The sequence below is a fragment of the Pithys albifrons genome, chromosome 4, assembly GCF_047495875.1.
Source record: "Pithys albifrons albifrons isolate INPA30051 chromosome 4, PitAlb_v1, whole genome shotgun sequence".
In the NCBI taxonomy this organism is placed as follows: domain Eukaryota; kingdom Metazoa; phylum Chordata; class Aves; order Passeriformes; family Thamnophilidae; genus Pithys; species Pithys albifrons.
Window position 1 is genome coordinate 37,111,993 of NC_092461.1, and position 23,868 is coordinate 37,135,860.

At 38.5% G+C, this 23,868-nt stretch overlaps 1 protein-coding gene across 1 annotated transcript in view; it reads left to right on the forward strand.

The window, feature by feature from the left end:
• The window catches only part of ADCY8 (adenylate cyclase 8), a 143,450-nt gene that overhangs the window by 38,820 nt on the left and 80,762 nt on the right, over positions 1 to 23,868 (forward strand). Inside the window, exon 2 of the mRNA XM_071553831.1 lies at positions 3,602 to 3,751. Coding sequence (XP_071409932.1) covers positions 3,602 to 3,751 — 150 coding nt within the window. The remainder of the gene's footprint in view (positions 1 to 3,601; positions 3,752 to 23,868) is intronic.

A 23,868-nucleotide genomic window follows, 5' to 3' on the forward strand; every position in this document is an offset into this window, starting at 1 on the left:
TGAAAGGTCTAGAAAATATGTCCTGTGTGGGCTGTGGGAACTAGGATTGTTTAGTCTGGAGAAGAGGAGGGTCGGGGGGGTCCTCATTGCTTTCTACAGCTCCCTGGAAGGAGGTTGTATAGAGGTTGGGGATCAGTCTCTTCTGCCATGTCTCAAGTGAAAGAACAAGGGGAAATGGTATTAACTTGCACCAAGGGAAGTTCAGATTAGATATAAGGAAAAAATATTTCCCTGAGAGAGTAGTTAGGCATTCAAATAAGTTGACCAGGGAGGTGGTGGAGTCATTGTCTCTGGCAGTGTCCAAGAGGAGTCTGGATGTGGCACTTGGGGATATGGTTTAGGGGTGATTATGGGGCTTGGATTCTTGAAGATCTCTTCCAGCCTTGATGATTCTCTGATTCTGTGAATCTAACTACCTTAATGATCTTGTCAAGTAGCTTCCTTTATCTCTTTTCATCCCATTATGTGATTACGTGCAACTGCAGGTTCAGCAGGGACAGTGATGATCCTGTTACACAGATATTCCCAGGCAGCACGGTGATGGGTGTCTTTGCATTTTTTAAATATTCAAGAAGCAGACCTCCCCAGAGCCCTATTTAACATCAAAACTTATCATATCACTTAACATATCACTTGTGGGTCTTTAGATCACTTGCTGTGTCTACTACTGTTGCTTATTTGAGTGCTGTGCAAGGTACAAATAGACTTATAAATGTTGTGAAAATATTTTCTTCTTTTCACATTATGCCTCAGCTGCCCTACTGTGTGAGCACTGGTTATTTTCAGGTCAGTAAAAAACATATAAAACTCTGTAAATCGAAAATCAGAGTCTGCCCTGACTTGTAGCCTTGATAGGTTGTCGAAGATACTTCAAGACTTCTGGAATTAGCTCTGGGAAAAAGGAGTAGCACTGAGGGACTCAAGTCTTATATGTCTTTTTTATTCTTTTATTAACAAGATTAACTGATTAGTATGTGTTGCAACCCATAGTGCTTTACTCTTTGGATTGGTTTCTATCAGACTATGTGTAAGAAAAGCAGATTCTGCCTCTGCATAGGCTATTGTTTTACCTATAACATGTTTTCCATTATTCCTTTTGTGCAGATCAAATTAGGTGCTCATGAAATCTAATTGAAGGCCAAATTCTAATGCATTTACTCTAGGGAGATCTGCTGAAGTGAGTGGCAGTAGTCCTGAGTTGGTTGACTGAACTGGGCTCATGAGGAAATTGCAATTGAATTTGTGAGCAAAGGAGAGCACCCTGCCATTGCTTTCGCTATTTAAATACACACTTCAGATGTTCTGAAGGGATTTTATTTTTTTTTCACCCCCTACTCCCACTTTTCTAGTGTGTGTGAACACTGACTATCAATCCATGTCAAAGTTAAAAGTCAGTCAAAAAGGTATGAAAGGTTGACTCCTCCAGCCACCCACAGCTGATTTCAGCTGTCCTGCTGAACAATGCAATTCTGAAAATATTAATATCATGTCATATCAATATTAATATTGATATAATATCATCATGATATATGTCATATTATCATACATCTCCTAGTAGCCTGAACCAGAAAGGAGTTATCTCACAGCTGAATTACTTAATTCTCTGATTTATTTTGGAGCAAAGGCAGAGAGTGTCTGGGGGAAGGTGGCTGGTCCAGGGCAACCTGTCTCCAGTAAAACAGAGTAAGGTAGATAACAAGGAAAAAGCAATAAGCACAGAGGTGGAATAATGATAAACAGAGTGACTAAAGAGTCTCAAATTCTTCTCTTTTAAAAAGTAAAAATAAGGGCTTATGTTTTAAATCAGTAAATTCAGGAATGGTGAGGCAAATGAATTGTAAATGATAAGTCACTATTTATAAGCATGATGCAGCACTCAAAGAAATGATAAAGCTGAGAACCAAAGCAAACAAAAGGAAAGACTTTTATCATAAAATGCTTAATTAAATTGTAAAAATATTTGTTATTGAATTTCACAGGGGCCAAATGTACAATTAACTGGAGAAAGGCATCAGAATAAGTTGTGCAGATGTATAGAGTATACCACATCCCACTGTAAACCACAAGATCCTGGAAACCAGGAAGATGAAAGGATCATGCTAATCATTCTGACTTCTCACAAGTCTTACCTAGACATCTATTACGCATAAAGGTTAAACAAAACCTCATCTGGAGCTGGGATATGCATTATTAATTAATCATGGCATATAAACTGCAAATTCCTTGTACTATAGTAGAACAATACTCCAGATTCCGAAATATGGGAATATACAAAGCTGAAGTTTCTGCCAGATGCATTTGGTTTGATATCAGATCTCACTTTCAGACCCATGTGACTGTGGGGAGTGAGACCTGCAGATCTGAGTCAAAGCATCACAATGAGATTAGGGAGTCTTCTATTAGGAAAAACAACACTTGGATTTTAGGAAGACTGAATATTAAATAGTAGTAAGAAAATGCAATGTCTAGCCCACAATGTTCTGCAAACACAGACTGCTGAAGTGTTCGATGGTTTTCACAAAAAGTCACTGAATGTTTGCTGTACTCCTGTATGCATTATCTTCTGTTTTATTCTTGTACTTCTACCTGAGCACTCTCAGTTTCCCACTACCAGAGACAGCATCCTAAATGATGGACACCTGATCTGTTTTGGTGTGGTAGTTCTGGTGTTGTTATGAACCTGATCAACCATAACTATCAGAGCCTGGGTGCCTTTGAAATCTCACCAGTAACAAGGATGAGATATTGGATAGAGTGCTGAGACTCCAAGTCTGTCCTGTCTTTAGTGCAGTCAAATATTGCCAGTTTCTTATGCACTTTCTCAAACAATTCTCACTTCAATAGTGTTGATGTGCCCTGCCTTACCAACATGCAGAGCACGTAGAGATATCAATGAAAGACAAACAAGCCACTGAAATTTACACTGTCCAAGGATCCACACCCATTTGGTTCTTTTGAGTTCTTATGGAAAAGGAAGAAGCCATGATTCACCTTCTACAAGGAAAATTAATTCAGCTCTTACATAGACTTCAACAAAGAAAAAGCCTGTATATACAGGCACTGGCTATGCAAGAGTTTGGTTATCCTTTCCACGTCCCCTGTTGAATGGTTCAGAATTCAGATTGTGTAAATTCGTGCTTTGGCATCAACTGAAAATAAATTTACTTAATTTGGTCAATAATAAGACAATAACTAGTATCTTAGCTAAATTACATTCTTTGTTTTCCTTAACATGGCTTGCTTCCCAAACTAAGCCATGGAACAAATCACAAAGTTGTTCTTGCAGAAGAGGCAGTGTAAAAACCAAATTGTTAATTACATTTGTAATCATTCATGCTCAAGCTCTGTGAGTCAGTTTTTGGAAATATCATTTGTGGTTCAACTACAGTTTAATGCCCCCAAAGGCTGCATGTCTCATCCTCAAGGCAGAGAGACTTTTGCAAGTTTGCTGCCTCTACTTAAGAGATTCTTTTATGTAAACTTTCCTAACTGCTATTTTTGCAGCCTACAGAACAGTCAGTCTCTCTCTCTCTCTTTCTTCTTTTAAACAGATATTTTTGCTTCTCCTGTCTAATCAAGTCCTATTTGTTGTTTATTGCAGATAGCGGCTCAGGCAGTGTTATTTATGTGCATGAACACTGCAGGAATCTTCATTAGCTACCTGTCAGACAGAGCACAACGTCAAGCCTTCCTGGAGACCAGAAGATGTGTAGAGGCAAGACTGAGGCTAGAGACAGAGAACCAGCGACAGGTATTGGAGAAACAATCCTATTTTTGTATTAACTGGTACTGATAATTAGACAAGACTGGGCTTTTGTAGCCTTGCTGACTCCAATGTGATTCCACCTGATTTATGCAGGTTAAGTGAGCTTTTATTTTGCTGGTGTGTGATGCTGGTGAGTTGATATGACATCTCAAAGATTTCCCTTGGAAACTAGGATGAATAGAGAGGGGCTGTTCATTGTCCTTTCCCATAGAAGAGGCCATCAAACAAAACAGCAACTGGCAGGTGTTAAAAGAAGTAGTTCTTTACACAAGAGGGTTTAATCTGGGGAACTTTATGTTTCAGAGTGTTGTGGATACTAAAACTTGTATTAGACAAATGAAGGCTATTCAAGGGTCATCTGGACTTTATCCTGTGCCATGTGCTCTGGGATGACCCTGTGTGGGCATGGAGGCTGGACCAGACGACCCACTGTGGTCCCTTCCAATTTAAATATTCTGTGAATCTGTGAGATTGAAAACAAAGGACGTTCATAAAGTGAACCCTTTCTAGACAAAGAAAATACAAAGCATCACTGCTGGCTGACAGATGAATTTTTGCAGCTGGGAGGCCACTGCATCACTATATGCTTTCTCTGTTCTCAAACCCTGTCTGAAAAGATATGATCAACTTTTGGCCACTGTGTGCATTAACATATTGGGTTAGGTGAACTTTTGATCTGAACAGGTATGGTTGTTCTCAGATACACCATCTTTTCTAATTCAAAATAAGAGGTATTGGATAAAAATAAGTTTGCAGCTTATTATTTTGTACCAAGGGAGTAGCAATGAGATGTAGCATGTTATACATAGTTTGCATTCTCACTGAAATATCAGAAGTTTCACCTGTGGTTTAAAATTTTGCATTAACATCTAGATAAAACATATATATATATAAAATATGACCTTATTCTCAAATTGAGCTATTTATTTTGCCTTCTTGCATAAATATGTATATTGATTCTCAAATTTATTTAATTTGCCCCTTGAAAGTCATACTCTTATACAGAGTTCTAGGAAGATGTCCTGTTCTAGATTTTTAGAGTAATGACTCAGTATGAAGGCATGACTGTGCTGAGTAATGCTAGGTACATCTGCCTGAAAATCTCTGAAGCCATTGCCTGAAGAGGCTTAGAGAGATGTTATCTAGGATGAACAGTTCTCATTTTAACTGTAGGTTCACATTTTCATGCATTTTGGTTTTTTTCCTTTTTCTTCCTGTCTAATCTTTTATAAACTATTATTTTGTAATCTTTATTTTGGCCATCGTTTTCCAGAGCAAAAAAACTTTATAAAACACTAACAACAGTTTGCCTTGTTTCCTTGTTCCACATTATACTGAGGATTTTCCACTAGATTTATTTTATCTTTTCATGGGAAATGAAGTTTGTACAAAGACAAAGGTTCTGAGAAACTCAATTTTGCTAAACTTGTATTTTCTATTAGGAAAATGAAGAAAGATTATTTCCATTTGTGTGGGAAGATTTTTTTTGGAGAGGGGGAACTAGTGGTTGGATCTGAAATATTTGTTTTTAATCAGTCAATGTTGAACTGTGCGTTTTGTCTTGGCCCAGTGCCTTGCAAGGCTTCAGGGCTGCAATATTCCCTGAGGGCAGAACTTCCTGGAGATTTACCTCACTGAAGCTGAGACTCACCTATAACCAAACCAAGTAGTGTGCCACAAATGTCATATGACTGGAAATGCATAAGGGAAAATGAACTTGAGCCAAGGAAAATGCCCACAGGAGAAAAATACAGACAAGACACAAAATGTTAGATCTCTTATAAAAATCCATGTAATAGTAAACTAACACAAAAATCAAGTACAAATTTTTGAAATTTTGAAAAATTTGATTTTTTTTTACTTTAAAGATGTTTTATTATGCACACCCATATAAATATAAATACATTTTATAATTTTTTAAACTTTTCATTTGTATTTGGGACAACATTAACAAAATATTCCCAGACTGGAATGTCTAGAGGTATGAAAAGCCTGTTTCCCTCTCAGTCTTCTTTTTTTCCCCTTTGCTTTTGCAGTAGCACCTCACTTAAAAAATTTTTAAACATATCTGTCTTAAGAGGCCTGGCAAGGTCATGTTTTAGGTGACCGTTTCTTTTTAGCACCTTGTTCATGCCACTTGATCAGTACACAGGCAGTCATTCAGTGACTGCTGGCATTTTCCTATCGTGAAGGCATACATTTCACGATACATGGAATCTGTGGTTCACATGAATGCAAAAATCTTATTACCCATTAATGCATATCACATTTTAAAAACCAAGGATTAAATCCTGATCAACCAAACTAAACTAATTCTATGACATACTAGAAAATAGCTCTACTATGTGAAGAGGCAAAAAAAAGGTGAAAAACGAGTGTAAAGGACAACGGTTATGGCTTCTGAAAATGTCTAAAAATCTGGTTGAAGAGCTAATGTGCAGAAAAAAATAGAATAATCTTCATTTTTGTAATTCTTCCAGGCAATAATTCTAGGAACTATCCCAGATGATTGGAGGTTCGCCAATGTCACCCCAATCCACAAAAAGGGCTGCAAGCAGGACCCTGGCAACTATAGGCCTGTCAGCCTGACCTCCGTGCCTGGCAGGGTTATGGAGCAGTTCATCCTGAGTGCAATCACACAGCACCTTCAGGGTGGACAAGGGATTAGACCCAGCCAGCATGGGTTTAGGAGGGGCAGGTCCTGTCTGACCAACCTGATCTCTTTTTACGATCAGGTGACCCACCTGGTGGATGAGGGGAAGGCTGTGGATGTGGTCTATCTGGACTTCAGCAAGGCCTTTGACACTGTCTCCCATAATATACTCCTGGAAAAGCTGGTAGCCCATGGCCTGGACAAGTGTACCCTCTCCTGGATTAGGAGCTGGCTGGAGGGTCGGGCCCAGAGAGTGCTGGTGAACGGAGCTGCATCCAGCTGGTGGCCAGTCACCAGTGGTGTTCCCCAGGGGTCTGTATTGGGTCCAGTCCTGTTTAACATCTTTATTGATGATTTAGATGAGGGGATTGAGTCCATCATCAGCAAATTTGCTGATGACACCAAGTTGGGAGGGAGTGTTGACCTGCTGGAAGGCAGGAGGGCTCTGCAGAGGGATCTGGATAGACTTGAGAGATGGGCTGATTTCAATGGGAGGAAGTTCAATAAGGCCAAGTGCCGGGTCCTGCACTTTGGCCACAACAACCCCCTGCAGTGCTACAGGCTGGGCACAGAGTGGCTGGATAGCAGCCAGGCAGAAAGGGACCTTGAAGTACTAATTGACAGGAAGCTCAACATGAGCCAACAGTGTGCCCAGGTGGCCAAGAAGGCCAATGGGATCCTGTCCTGTATCAAAAATAGCGTGACCAGCAGGACCAGGGAAGTGATCCTTCCCCTGTACTCTGCATTGGTGAGGCCACACCTTGAGTACTGTGTTCAGTTCTGGGCCCCTCAGTTCAGAAAGGATATTGAGGTGCTGGAGTGAGTCCAGAGAAGAGCAACAAGGCTGATGAAGGGACTGGAGCACAAGCCCTATGGGGAGAGGCTGAGGGAGCTGGGGTTGTTTAGCCTGGAGAAGAGGAGGCTCAGAGGTGACCTCATCACTCTCTATAACTACCTGAAGGGAAGTTCTAGCCAGGTGGGGGCTGGTCTCTTCTCCCAGGCACTCAGCAATAGGACAAGGGGGCAGGGGCTTAAGCTCTGCCAGGGAAAATTTAAGTTGGATATCAGAAAAAAATTCTTTACAGAGAGTAATCAGGCATTGGAATGGGCTGCCCAGAGAGGTGGTGGATTCACCATCCCTAGAGATTTTTAAATGCAGATTGGATGTGGCGCTGGGTGCCATGATCTAGTAAATGGACTAGAGTTGGACCAAGGGTTGGACTCGATGATCTCGGAGGTCTTTTCCAACCCAATCGATTCTATGATTCTATGATTCTATGATTCTATGATTCTATGATTCTGTGATTTCCAGATTCTCTTCCACTTCAGTTAATTTCAACTTCACTTCTCATAAACCATCTAAACTAAAGGTTTCTTATGGCAGGGTCAAGTTTTTTATGGCTTTTGAGGGTGGTACTTCTACTTTGTATAGTAATGGGTGACAATTTAAATCTCCCAAGGCTTCTTTCATGCCCATGCAGCTTCTTAAAGTGAAAATAATAGGTAATTATGATGGGCAATTGTATTGACTTGTCATATATATGGCGCATCATATGAAGTATGACACCTTGCCAGATAAGTCCCTGAAAAGTCCAGTTTTGTCTTTACTTTGTTTAAATGAAAAGACCCATAAAATTAAACTAAGAAAAATCCAGCATAAGCTAAAAACTACAGCAATGAATGGTATGCTTATTCATAAGCAATTGCAGAATAAGGTTCCAATTTTCTATAATCACAGAAGTTATATAAATGCTTCAGATATACTTCTATTCATTACCGTGCATTATTAAAACTAAGAAATCAAGTTTCTGCCCTCTCAAAATGACCCTTCCATTTTCTCAATATCCCTTAGATTTATAATCTCTAATCATGTCATTCTAATGACTATAAATGCTATTGCTATCATTATGCAGTATTGTGCAATGCCTAAATAGCCACCCAAATGTAAGCCACACATTTTATGCTCTGTGTTTTAGAAAAAAATGAGAGGTGCCACTAGAAATGTGAATCTGTACAAGGAAACAATATTACTAATAAGTAAGGATTTCTGTTTTTTTAAGAACCCTCTAATGAGTATTTGCAGATTTTCTGGAATACAAATATAAAGTTTCTACTGTATCAGCTTCTGTCTTGTGGTGAAAACCAAGACCTTGTTCTGTATTTTCAGATACATTTCATATAGATGAGCTGAGGTTTTTTTCAGTGAAAGCAGGTTCATTCATTCACTTGCCATCACTTCATAAAGTGCAATGAAAATAGAAGGTGAAACCACCAAAATCCATGGAGGGTGAAAAATTTTTTGTTGTTCTTCATGCTACTCAGAGCTGAAATTTGGACAGTTAGATGTGATGTTGTGTTTTCCACGTTTCATTGTTTTCCAGCAGTATCTCCCTTTTATGAAGTTTTCAGGGCTCAAGAATTCCTTGCTCTATTTCATTATTGCTGTGAAGTTTTCCAGTTTGACCAGTCAAAGCCTTTTGGCTGATCAGAAATGTCTGGGCCTATGGTCTCTGTAAATCTGAATTAGCTCTGCTGGCTCATTGTCCACAGAAAATATCTTCAGGTGCAAGTTCAGCTTTTATGCCAATTTCCATTCATTCACTTACTACATGGGAAGGAAAAGTGCAGACCTGGATGACGGAGAAGACTTGTTCATGCCTGGCTGGTTCAGGGAAACCTGTCTCTAGTTTTTAAGTGACTCGGTTTCCAGTGTCCAGGTTTCCAAAAGTCTATACAATAAAACTCCCACATCTTTTTCATCCTTCCTTCCCCATCACCATTTACCATCAGCAAGACTTTTACATAAAATTTTTACAACTCTTTCAGAAAGCCCGGACTTTAAGTAATATTTTCAGACCATCAAGGATCTGATTTTTTTATTATTATTGTTTTGTTTTTAAGCACCTGGGGTTGTTGTAAAGTACATATTAGCATTTTCAATTACAATGAAATTTCCAAGTCTAATTATTACTAAAGTGAACAGTAGTGTGGCTACAAAGGAGTATTACTCCAGCAGTCATTGCTAATGATATTTATGCACTTAACTGTGTGGTGTTATCTGTGTGACACCATTTGGAAATTCCAGCACTCTATGAAACTGAGGGAACATCTGTGTCTACTTATTTCCCAATTTTCATTAAACAATTAGAATTTTGGTGAATAGGTAAAACATTTCAGAGCCTGAGATAGTTAATGGAGACTTCACTGCCGATAAGTACCACAATGACTGTATAATCAAAAGATAGAAGTATCAGAGAAGCAAGCTGCAGAAGGTAGAACAGCAAAATGTGATGTAAAAACAGTCTCAATACAGCAGTTATAGATAAAATAATGAATTTAAATATTTTCTAATGAATTGTAGTTAGCAGCTTGTGCTTAAGAGATGTATTTACATCAAACAACCAAATACAGCAGCCATAAAATGTCTTCCAGTTTTGTTTTCTACACATTGCAATTATGAATAAGAAACAAACATAAGTTCACTTTATTCCAATAGTATCGTAACTCCACTACTTGTTTGAAATTTTGGGTCAGTATTTTCATTTGATATCTATGTGTTTGAAAAATGTTGACAGCCAGTGCTATACTTAGTTAATAACCACTTCAAAGACATTGTCTTCTTTTTAACCTTGATTTTCTTGTAAAGACACAGCAGGTAATTTTGCTTTCATCATATCTGGGCAATGAAAATAGGAACTAGCTCACTTCCTTAATTAGCTACTGAAAACCTTTCAAAAACATGTATGTAAGTTCCCTCATTGTGAAAATACTGTGAAATTGCCTCAATGAAGAGCAGGAACCTGCATTAAATTTTTCTTTCATTTCTGTTTCTCCTGATGCAAAATCCCTAAGTTGTAAATGACTGACATATTAAATCGGAAATATATTGAATGCTGATGACTTTACAAATTATTAGATTTGTATTAGGGAAGGGAAGTTATAGCCAGGTGGGGGTTGGTCTTTTCTCCCAGGCACTCAGCAATAGGACAAGGGGGTACGGGCTTAAAGTCTGCCGGGGGAAATTAAGTTGGATATCAGAAAGAAATTCTTTACAGAGAAAGTAAATAGGCGTTGGAATGGGCTGCCCAGAGAGGTGGTGGATTCACAATCCCTGGAGGTTTTTAAACTGAGATTGGACGTGGCACTGAGTGCCATGATCTAGTAAATGAACTGGAGTTGGACCAAGGGTTGGACTTGATGATCTCAGAGGTCTTTTCCAACCCAATCGATTCTATGGTTCTATGATTATAGGTCTTTTGTCCTAACCTGCTCTTTCTCCAATCTTCACTTAAAATTTTTTTAACATTTTCAGCCTTGAAATACTACCATTTAATTATAAAGAGTCTCTCAGATAACTATGAGACTGCCTTTTCCTCCACCACATATACATATGCCAAGTTATACATATCTGAAAATTATTACTGTGCCAGGAGGTTTATATATAACTAACTGAATCTGGAAATAGAGCCTTAAAAGGACTAGACAGGGGAAATCACAGATATTAAATAGCTACAGTTATTATAGCTAAAAGGATATAAAAATCAGTGCAGCCCTTACACCTTATCTTGTAACAAGATTGCAACATTATAGGACAGCTATTCATAGAAAAGTCATTCTACTCATAATTAAGAGACTTCTCCTGTTCTTATGGCCACACTTCTACTCTCTATCCAAGACCTCTCCAGACCAGGGAGACTAAGGAAGCCTGGATAAAGCAATATGGGTGGGAAGTTGCTTTCAAACTAGGCAAGGTTGTTCAGCTGTATTGTACTAACATAAACAACCTGTGGTATGGACTAATGTTCAAAATAACCCAATATATAGCCTCTGAAACATTTTATTTGCATTATTTCTGGTAAATTTAGAGCACCTAATAGCATCTTATGAAAGAGGGACCTTTGCAGTTGTTTGAGATGAGAAATCAGTCCATATCTGTTTGATGTTTATATTCATCCTCTGGAGAGGAGTTCATTCTTGTTTTTGGTGGAGCAGATTATGCATCATTCATGAAAAGAAAACTCTACCTGGTGTTCAGAGCTCACCAGAAAAGCTGCCCTGCCACTGCTCTGCTAAGCTATTGGTAGGGAGTAAACTCTCACCAGAAAGAAATCCTACAGTTTTCAAATCCTAACAAGTCAAATAGAAAAAAAATATTCTATTGCAGCAATACATTTGTGCAGTTTCAGTGGAGTTTCTATCTAGTGCTAGAATGTACTAAAGCCACAATGCATTAGGATTTTTAGATGTATTGTTTAAATCACTCTACAACACAATCTTTAGCAAACAGACTCCTTTCTCTGTAGCCATAATCTCAAGTTTCAGCAAGAGAAGGTTCTCTTATACGGAAATAAAACTCCTTCTTAATGGCCTCCTTGAGCCTTATGAAAATATTCCTGCTCCTCTAACTCACTGACAGAGGAAATGGAACTGAAGACTCGAGGAAGGAGCAAATAAGAAAGTTGGTGGGGAACAAGCATTTTCTGCCTCCAGTTTTGCAAGGAGTACTCAGATTAGAAGGTCTAGGCTGGTATCACACGTGGTCCACTGGGCTTCTAGGGATGCTTTCCATCAAGATGGGATGAAAATGGGCATCTGCAAGTATTAATTATGGGTTTGGTCAGATCAGTGGGGAGCAAGAAGAAAAAAGTTTTCTATATTGTATGGTTTAGTGAGAAGAGTCATCTAAGAGAATACCCTTGCAGGAAATTCCTTCCTGCAAGTCCTGCCACTGGCTTCCTGGACACCTACTTTCTAGGTAATTTCTTTCTCATAAGGGATTCCTCAAATCCAATCAAAGCTCATTTTGAAAATCAAAACAGCTTGAATACTGTTTCATTGGATTTCCATAAAGGGTTAAAGTTTACCACCCAAAAGTACCATTTGTCCAGGTGAGGAAGGAGTTGATTTGTTCTCTAAGTATGAGCACACATTCTGTCTTTCTAATGGGTATGAGGGCTGTAAAATGAGAAGACAGCCCTTAGTCTTCAGAAAAATCTGATATTGGCATATTTAGTCTTTCCTGTTGTCTTTGGAAAAAACTGTAATCTTGTCTTAATCGCTTTTTCCATTAGAAAACTGTTCTGTTTGACCATTTGTTTCCTTCTATCTCTACTTCAAGCAGATTTTTTCCACACTTTTCTCTGCAACAGTCTCTATCTTTTTAAAGAGCTATAAGAAGCTCTCTGCAGATTGATGAACTCTGGCTTGGTTTGGGATTTTATTTTTTAAAGCAGCTTACATGTTATGTAGGGTTTATCAAGCTTTTACAAATCTAGAATTTAATCAAGCATCAGTACTTTGCAACCTCTAAAATAAGAGCAGATTGGACTGGGGTTGGAAATGACACTTTAAGAGGTTAAACACCATAAAGCCACATATATGTATATGTATGTATATGCATATGTATATGTATATGAATGTATGTAAATATAATGGTGGTAAGAATAGTAAAAGCTCTCTAAATTGGTATGAATACAAAGTTGAGATTTAGTTTAAAAATAAAAAAAAATTAACTTTAGAGAGTACATGATCTCTGTTTGTAAAAGTAGTTTTAAATGCTTCATATTGAAAAATTATGATCACAATAATTGGGACTTTATTTTTAACAGGCAAACAATAAACTCACATTTAAGAAAAATCAGTTTAAACCTGTGGTTAGATATTGCATTGTATCCAGCTTTTTTCTTTATAGGAATGGTTTTGTTGAATGTGAGATCCTCTGAAATTTCACAGTTATCTAGACTGTCTTTGACCTTAGTTCTTTTTACTAAAGAACCGTGGTCCCCATGGAAATATCTCTTGACTTGCTTCTTCAGCACTTGGAGAATCAAACTAAAAGTATAACATACTGGTTAATCCAACAAGTGAAGGAATATGCAAAGTTTATATTGTTCTTCACAATCCATATCATATTGTTTTCTATGTCCATTAGCAGACATTATTATTGATAGGGGAACCAATGTTCACATGCACTTTTGCATTTGTAGGTCCCAGTATGTACATTTGCTACATCTTGTCTCAAAACAACCCATTTCTTAACCCATTTGCAGTAAAAACCAAAACATTTTAAATGTCAGATTTTAGATGCCATTCTTTCACATTTGCTGCTGATATTTGTTTCTTGTCATCAGAGCATAACCCTCATATTTTCCTTTCAAATCTAAGGTAAAATCAAGATAAAAATCATCCACTGCCTTCTCTCCCATTCCTTGCAACTCGGAAGTGGTCACATGGAATGAAAGAGAATAAAGAGATTTACAGCCCATGCTAGAGGGATGGGAATCAAACCCTGAACTACAATTTATACAGGGGAAAGATAATCCCTGAGTATCACGTCTTCAGCCATGGGACCTTTCCCTGGAAGAAACTGGTGAGAAGGAAACCTCTCCTTTCCCTCCCTAGTAGATGGATTTTGGATTCACTAAGGATAAAACTCCTTTCTGAAAATCTGTGTGGTGCTTTGATCTCTAAACCAGGCTATTCAAATGCTGTGCTGGTTGATAATGAATGGGACTGATTAGGTTTTGGTGGCCTGTGCCTTCAGTATTCTCAGCTCCTTGTTGCAGAGGGAGGTGTCTAATAAGAAAAAAAAAAGCCATTATCATAACTGTCACTGACTAGTGACACTTGCTGATGTGTCAGGGAAGTGGACAAAGAAATGAGTAAAGGGACTGAAATAGTTTCAGCCCCCTACAGTGATGAGACACTTCTGACATCTCTGCTTAATGAAGAACCTCAGGCTCCAAATTCTTCAGGTTAGTGCTTGTCCTGAGCTCTGTATACACTTACTAATTGTAAGGTCATATTTCTTTCTACTTCTGGATCAGAACTCTTAGGGTACTAAAGAACTTTCCTTAGTGCCCTGAACTAATTGTAGGAGGACTCTAAAATTAATGTCCTTACAGGATGTGCAATTATTAGGAATACTCTGTGGTCCAGATAATGTTTTTAAATCATCTGGCCATAGACAGTACCAATTCCAAGGCAGACAGAGTAAAGTTAGTGATGCCATTTATGAGATAATTTAAGGTAAGATAAAATAGTTGGATTAACATTTATAAATAGCTGGATGGTCTTTCATATAATCAGTATTCAAATGCACATGTACAAGACTGTTAAAAGGGATTTGATATTCAGAAAGTGACTATTGCTCCCACCTACAGAAATGAAGTTTTATCCAGTTTGTTCTGTTTAGTACTGGAGTCTTGTCATGTGACAATGTGTATCCCTTTTTTTGACCAGAATAAATGACCTTGTATCTCTTATTCATCTTGTTGTTCTGCTGTGATTTAGTCATATAAAGCAGAACAATAAATTTCATGAGAGCTTTCTTTCTGACATTTTCCATGTCATTAGCTGCAATAGCTTGAAAAATGCATAGTTTGTTGAAGTTGTCTAGCAATTTTTGAAACAGAAAAAAAAGAAATAAAATAGAAGAAGAGACATCTAAATTAATAGTAAATAAAAACAGTGCAGGAGAATTAAATGAAGTTTTAGTAGCAGATAAGTCAAAGCGGTTCTAGAGAAGTGAAAGTGTACTCAAGTATAGCACAACAAGCATTAAAATCAGATGAGGCCATTCTGATATTTTAGAATAATTGGATTGTAGGAGCTGTTTTGGGCATATTTTCTATTCCAGCAAAACAAGGAAAATCTTAAAATTATACCATTATGGAATCAGCACCCACTAGTTGTGTCTGTCTTCCTTCTGATCTTTAGCTATTACTCCAGCCTTCCTGCACAAACTAACTGAAATTTATGGAAGCCAATACTCCAGGAGACAGTATAAAGCTTTTTGTTGAGATATGTGTCTTATTTCCATATAAATATTTATTCTTCTGGATATTTGTCTCCTCTATGATTATTTAATAAAGAATAAATAACAGAAAACTCATCACGACATTTGGAAGAAACAAAATTACTAAACCATAAAATTTTCCTTTCCATGTGTTAGACATGTCTAATGGATTATTGTGGGGCTGGACTGTATCATTTGTAAGTGTTCAGCTCAGGAGAACCCAGTATGACTAAGACATGGACTAGTTAAAGCAAGTCTAAAGGAGAGTCATGAAGATGATCAGAGAGTTGAGGCACCTCTGCTATGAAAACAGGCTGAGAGACTTCAGAATGTTCACCCTGAGAAAAGAATGCTCCAGGGAGACGTTATATCACCCTCCACAAACAGATGGAGAGAGACTTTTGAAAAGGACATGGAGTGACAGGACAAGAGGAATGGCTTCAAACTGAAAGAGAGTAAGTTGAGATTAGATATTAGGAAGAAATTTGTTACTGTGAAGGTGGCCAGGCACTGAAATGGGTTGATCAGAGAAGTTGTGGATGTCCCATCCATGGAAGTTTTCAAGGCCAGGTTGGATGAGGCTCTAAGGAACATGGTCTAATGGAAGGTGTTCCTGCCCATGGCAGGGAGGTGGTAACTAGACAATCTTCAGGGTCCTTTCCAAATCACATCATTCCATGATTCTGTGATAAATGTTTATGTCTACAAGACAGGATGGTAATACAAAGTGTTTTGTAACTCCTACTTTCTACCACAACTCTTTGTGAGATGGTTGTGTCTCACAATGAAATCTAAGTTCAGCATGCTCTTCATTCAGGAGGTAAAAAATCATGTGTTAGGATCCAGAGGATCTGGAATCATTAATGAGTGCATGTACTTAATACAGACACTTAATTTGAGAGTACTTAATTTAAGACCTGTAGTTCCTATTGCCTAAGCTAAAAGACAGCTCAAACAACAAAGCACTGTCAGGGAATTGTTTCATGATGTAACCAAGCAGACTAAACATCTGGCCACTGCTATCAAAGAACACAGACTTGCCCCTTGCAGCTCTCATCCCCAGGCACGTGCTCGCACCCACTGCTGCATAAGTTAGTGCTGCTCATGTGGCCTTATGATGAGCTGATTATTTGCACCTGTGCCGTATAGTGTAATCACTGGCTACAGTCAGCAACATGGTCAACTGAGTTACTTTTTAAATTATTTTTCTAAATATTTTTGTAAATATTTCGAGGAGGAATGCATTTTTTAAAAAAATTAAAATATGCACACAGCAGCAGTAACTGGTATCATGCCAAAGAAAGTGATGGGGAGGGTAGCTCCACCACTTCCCAGAATGCTACAGGATCAGCTAAGTATTTATGAAGCCAAAATGATACCGGGAAGGCATAAAAAAGCCAAACTGGTAGCCCTGCAATCAGCCTTCTACTTCTCCAGTGTTTCAAGGCAAGCAGGCACTAAGATCGTGATATCCTTACATAGCCAACTGGCTGATAAAAAAAAAAACAAACCTCCTTTTACACCTGGAAATAGACTGTTAGTCATCAAACTGTGGCAAGATTTTGTAATGCAGCTTCAGGTATTTGAGTCTTCAAACCATTCACCATTTAAACAAAACAAAACCCACCAGTATCTTGAAGTCCTTCCCTTCAGCATCTGCTACATATATTGTCTTATGTTGTTCTGAACATTAGTATTGAAGAAACAATTGAACATGTCATTTCTACAGGAATTGTGTGGGAAAAGTTTTTTCCTTCTTGCATTACCACAAACTTTGCAACAGTTTTCAGTTAATAATTGATTATAAAAAGTCATGACTCTCATAAACACAGGGTTATCAATTTGAATGAGACTCTAGCTATGTTTCATAGCCAATAGCTAAACAAAAGGAGAACTCCAAGACCTCCTGTGTGATCTGCCTTTGTTTCTCTTCAAAAACAGCAGATGCCTAAATGGAACATGCAGCCAAGGATGGGATGATTTGGAATAGTAATTGCCTGAATTAAAATAAAACATAGTTGGTATGGCTCATATCGGACATTGCAGCAGGAAGTAGTAACAGCTACCAGGCAGCCTCATAACCCCAAAAGTCTGAATGTATTATGTATTGTAGTTACAGTCATATTTTTTAATTAATTGCCGTTGTCTAGATAACAAACAAAAAAGAATAGCTGCAAATAGACTGTCCATTGTGCACTAAGTAAGAAGGAAAGAATTTCCTTTTAAAAGTGTTCGTCATGATGAGAAGGGCCAATTCCCATTTTCTTGAGTGGCATTTACAATAATTACATCTATCCTGAAAGTTGTCAGTTTTTCAGTAGGAAACAATACCATTTTTATCTACTTCCCTTAAATGTAATAAAAGCTCATGTCTCCCAGAAAGGCTAACCACTGCTCTCAATGGCCCTTTTCACATGCTATTAAATTCAATGTTTGAGACAATAAAGCCTCTGTAATATTAATTGTAAATGTTGTTAAAGAAAAGCTTGATGGTTCTGGAAAAATTATACTTAAAAATCAAGACGAAATGTGGAACAGTTTCTCTAGAGTCTCTGTCAAGTTAAACAACTCTGGAGTAAGCTCACTCCAGTATTACAGTAGCATCTTTGTAATAGCCATAAGCTACTTGTTTCCTAATCCAAAGACCTCCTCCCACAACATATATGTAGGTTCATGCATTTGATAGTGTGTGTAGAAGAGGAAGAACAGAACCTGAACTGACCTGTCAGTCAAGAGGGGCTTTTCCTCCTTTGGCAAAGCCATCACCAATAATGGTGTTGTGAAACAAAGGAAAATCTATGCCATCTAAGGGGAGCTGGTGCAGGGAGCTTATGCAGACTGCAGACCACGCAGAGGTGATGCCCTCAGAAAACCTGCAGAGAAACGTTTTGGAGTTTGAACTTCCTCTTAGCTATCTCTTGGAGATTCCAAATTGCTTGATGATGTTTTGTGCTTGTTGATGTTTTGCTCTCTTTGATCAGCCCCAGTGGAAAGGTCTCCAGTTTTTATTCACAAGACTGGGACCTTACACACTGGTTAATTAACTCTTCTCAAAAACTGTTGCAAAGGTGTTCTAGTTCAGCAAGCCGGGACCAGTTTAACACTGTGTGGGTGTGACCAAAGCTGTGTATTTTAAACCCTCTAAGTAATTTCTCATGAATTGTTAACAATGGACCATTTGCAGCAGCTGCCCAGGGCACACCTGACCCCCCAGGATGTAAGCTGGGTGTTAAAGAAGCCTGTGAGATAAGAGCTGCGATAACTCCCCTCCAGGAAGTTGTTAGCACCTTCACACCCAGCCTAAGGGGGCGGGTCTGCTAATGGGCCATCAACGATTCTAAAAATGCCCCATGACTCACATGATCATTGTGGAACTCCCTGCCTTGGGGGAGGTACTGGGTGTTCCCACCTGAACCTGAGGGTATATAATCTTGGGGTTTGGGGACTTCTGGTAACCACCCATGGGATCCAGAGGAGGAATCAGAACCTCAACAGGACTGCAATGACCACACTCAAGCAGACTGAGACCATCATCTGCACAAAAAGGTTTTTTCCCTTCCTTTTACTTTGGATTTAGGGGAACCTTATGGGTCTCAGTACAGAGGCCAATGAACACCATTCTGTTTGTGCCTGAGGGTGCTGGGTTATACTTCTGGGTTGTGGGGGTTAAAACCAATTTCACTTTGTGTCATTGCATTTATTGTAATATTTTTATTAAGTTGTAACTCTGATTTATAATCTCTTTCATGTTGGGTTCATTTCTCCTGCCAGTTTACCTTTAAACCGGCACAAAAGGTCATTATTTATTCATCAGGGGCACGTCCCACTTCTCTGTGAATGTGCCTTGCTATTTTTGTGGGTTGTAAGCACTGTTGATACCTGCTGATTTCAGTGTGAGTGTCACAAGGGATTGGTGCATGCAGACCACAGCAAAGTTCTTCAAAAAACAATGACTATTGCAGATGCATAGTACAAGAAATGAGCCTTAGAGACAGTGTCAATGGTATATTACAGTCTTGAGACTTTATTTAGACATGTGTGACTCATGAAGTTCATTTACTCTATCAATTCAGAATTTGTTTCACTGTTCCTAAATTTTCCTGAAGGAGTAGATTGGGTAGGAGTCATCCCCATATTTAAACATCTCCTAAACTAGGTGACCATACACCTTTACACCTTTGAGCTCCTGCTATCGTCAGCTGAGATCTAGTCAGTACAGACAACAGAACCCAGAGAGACCTGTAGTGACACCAAAGGAGTTATTTACACATTATCTGTTAAGTATGTCTCCAGATTCATTGGATAAAGTGGAAGTTTGGGCATACGTATGCTATAGTCACCAAAACTCAGGTGTCTGAATCAGGACCTGAATCCTACTATCAATTTGTTACATTTACCTCGATTATTCTTCAGGTTAAAGGTTCTTTTTTTCATTTATTTAGTCTAAATTCCAACTGCTTGGTCTTAAAGACTAGGGCTGATTCATGTCATGAATGGTTATTAGGATAATAGTTCACCAGCTCTTTTCTGGCATCCCTTTGTTGCTATCTTCTTTCTTCTGTGCCTTTTCTCCTGAGCAAATATATCTCTGTTTCTTTTGAAACTACTTACTGCTATTGCTGCTCACCTTTGAATGGTCTTCACTTAGCCCATTGTTCAACTAGCAAACTTTCAACAGAACTGGGTAATGCAGTTTTGTTCACCCTAGTGTTCAATATACTTGTTTATTAGGCCTTTGTCTGGAAAAGGGAAGATATTTCTTCTCATCCCTTTCACTCCAGCTCTGAAAATGCCTTCCAGGAGACACTAACTAGAAATGTGAGGACTCTTTCATCATGCAAATAGTAAGGTACAGAAGACTTCAAAAAAAATCTCAGGATTTTTCTTTGGGTTTGCTACTGTTCTTTTGCACATGACCTCTTCACATTTGTGCTGTTCTTCTGTGCCACAAGATATACATCTGTCAAACGGAAAAAATAGTATTTAACAAGTTTAAAGGGGAGTTATGTGGTAAGGATATTTATGTAAAGGGAACAGTGACCTGACACTTATTCTTGAGTAAGCAAGAATTTCTTTTAATTGCTGGATTGAAGCCAAGTGTTTTGAAAGGCCAGTAAAGAGGGCATATCTTCATCCACAGAACATAAGCATCAGTTTTATGAAAAGAAAGGATGGAAGTGATCCACACTAGAGTCCACCGCTCAGTTCCCAATTTGGGAAAAGGGCCTGGTTCAACATCCCCACCACCTACTTAGTGCGGTGTAAGAGCAGCAAGAGACTGCTAATGCCAATAGAGGGAAGAGTTTTCCATCCTTTGAGTTTCTCAGTATCAGAGAACTGATTGGTGGCTGAAGTGTCATATATATATATATATATGTGTATATATATATACATATATACAAACACACTCACACATACACAATAAAAAGTTGTTTTTCTTCTAGTGCTCCACAGCACGACATACATATGTGATATGAGCTGTGTATGCACCTTCACTTGTGATCCGACAAAGGCTCATCACATGCTGCAGTGCTAATGGAGGAGGGCTGCTGCAGGGCTACCCTAATTAACCTCGGTTTTATGGGTCATTACCAGATCTTATGTGCAGACAAGAACACTTACCTTAATGAGTAGCATGAAGGTTAAGATATCAAATGCGCTGGGCACATTTTCTTGGCTTAGTGAACATGTGCCAAGTCAACTATGTTTTATTTTAAATAAATATTCTAGAGGCATTGTTTAATACCTTCTTAAGTGAATGCAAATAAGGAACACATGATTTTCTGATTAGAAAAAAAAAGTACGTTCTTCATTTAAAACATATAATTGTGAAGAAATTACATTTTTTTATGTTGTTTTATCACAGATTTCATAAACAGTTCAATAATAACTAGAATTTCTCTTTGCTTTCTTTTATCGCCTTTTCATTTTGAATTTGTATTCCTATTTGTCTTCTTATATAGATAAGGTAGGAAATAACATTTCTTTTTACAGTGAAAAAAATTTATATTATTCTAAATGTACCTCCACAAGAAGTCATTGAAGACTTTAATCATATAACTCCCTGAAAGACTGATCTAATTTTTTTCAGAGAGTGGATTTATTATATGATCATATTGAACTATGTATCTGAATAGTGAAGGAACAAGAGAATATATAGCCTAAGTGCCTTCTGTTATAGGAGGTTTAAGGACAGAAAATATTAAAAATATTTCTGGTTCCTAGAACATCAATCAGCAGCTCTTCCCAAGCATGCCATCTTAAGATGCCATGGGACATTTGCTTGTGAGTGAAGCTAACTTGTGGCTAGATGTTCCTGTGAAACCTGGTTTTACAGGAGTATAAAGGACCTCCTGAGGGACTGGTTTTCTTCTTGCTATTGCAAGCATCACATCCAGTGTTTACACAACAGAAGAGTGGATGATAGCGGAATTCCCAGATGGAAAGGGTTGAAGAACGTCAAGACAATGCAAAATGCTAAAATTAGTACCAGCCTGAATGGGGAAATGGAAAGTCTGAGCAGGGCTTTTTACCAGAATAAAGGATGAGCTCATTGCATTATAGTTCACCACCTGCTCTATATCAGCCATCACTGCCTCACATCATTTTTTGTCTATCTCTCCAAAAGGCAGTGCTTGATCTAGTAAAGGTTTGTAGAAGAAGTATTAAACATTAGTAGATTCTGAGTTCTTTCATCTTCTGGGTTAGGATGTTATGCAGCCAGGAGCCCTGCAGAAAGCTTCCATCTCAGAGTGGAGAGTAACACACCTCTGTTCCAGTGAAGCAATTAGCAGCATGTGTTTTCCCTTCTTAAGCAAATGTACAGTTCACCTCAGCTGGGGCTGCCATCTAGACAAATGGAGGTGTTTATCTGCAGTGTGTTTCCATTGTAACTGAGGATTGTTTACTAACTACTGACAAAGACTTCTCAGTGTGAGAATTCTTCATGACCTACACTGCAAAAGTTAGCATGATGTCACCTCCTATGAATCCTAGGGAGACACTCCTTAATTTTTTTTCAAATGTTTCATCTATAGCTACATTTCATCCATGGCATTGAATCCTGCTGGCATAAAAATAACTATTTTAATGATTGTTTTGCATATCTTTCTCATTCCATCTATCATCACTCCTTGGCCTGTCTTGTTTCTCTGACCAACTTTTTACCCTCAAGAAGGAATATAACCCACAGTCTGGATAATGTGAGATTATTTTATATCTTCTTAATATCAAGTTGCCTTACAACAAACTCAACATCAGTTTGTCTGACAGAAAGGAGAGGAGAGAAGAGGAAAGGAGAGAAGAGAAAGGCAGAGGAGAGCATTGTCCAAACACGTCTTGGACTCTGTAAGGCTTGGTGCTTGGTGCTGTGATCACTTCCTTGGGGAACCTATTCCAGTGTTCAACTACACTTTGGGTGAAAAAACCTTTTCCTAATATCCAGCCTAAGCCCCCCCTGACACGGCTTCATGCCATTCTCTATAAGTGTGTTCTCCACAGTAGTATCACTAAACTGCTTTGAAAACAGAGGAAGATATTCACACTGCACTGTATTTCCTTCATGGGCATTGCCTGGGAGAATTTTATTCATCTACATCTTCTGCAGTTTCCATATGTGCCTGATTTGGGAGTTCATAGCTAGCTTTCTCTAGATATATCCTATTCCCCACAATGTTTTCTGAAATTTGCTCATAAATAGCTTGCAGAACTTATGTTCTCTTCTTTAGTTCACTAAGATTTCACTATTTGCAATCCTGTAAAGCAAAAGAACCAGTTAAGTGAAAAACTGTTAGCTTTGTCTCAGAGTAATTTGGGGTGATGGGGCGGTCCTGTGGTGTAATGGAGAGCACTCCGGACTCCGAATCCCAAGGTTGTGAGTTCAAGTCTCAGTAGGGACCGTCTACCCCTGGCAGTTAAATGCCTTCCTAGCATCTGATCCCATCAGATCTTGGATGCTCAGCAGGCTCAGCCCTGGTTAGTACTGGGGGCTGTGACAGTCCCAAGGACTTCACTGTCACTGTCCAAGCCCGCTTGGCCATGGCAGATGGACATAAGGAGTTAAATGGTGGGGCCAGTTCTGTGCACGCTGTGCCTCACCTAAAAAATTCACTGTGCAGGTTCAAAGGGCACACTCACATGGGGAGAGCCCTTCCCAAAATCTTTGTTCATGAGGTTTGGCCACTCATACAATTTGGGGTGACACCATCTTTTAGGGGGTGATCTAAGGCTTTCATGAAGGCATTTGATTATCTTTTCAGGGCTTGCCTGGGTCTACTTACATGTGTTTTGTTAGACCATGATCTTTGTGGGTTGAATGATTGAAATTCTGTGAAAATTCTGTGATTAGTTATATTATGAAGGGGCTGGAAAACAGCACTTGCACATATATGTGTATATCTCCTTATACACTAATACTAGAATTATAGGTACACCAATATGCACTGATATACTGTGTTTGCATACTAATAATAAGCTGATATACATGATACTCTACTAATTTACATTAAAGATATTAGAAGTAAGCATGTGCACATATATAATCATATATTATGTCAACTTGTCTCAAATTTTTCCTGAGTGTCCCTGAGATAGAGATAAAACTCATAAGAAATGCTGCATATGTTCTCCAGTCTTTGTAGTAGGGAGGGACAG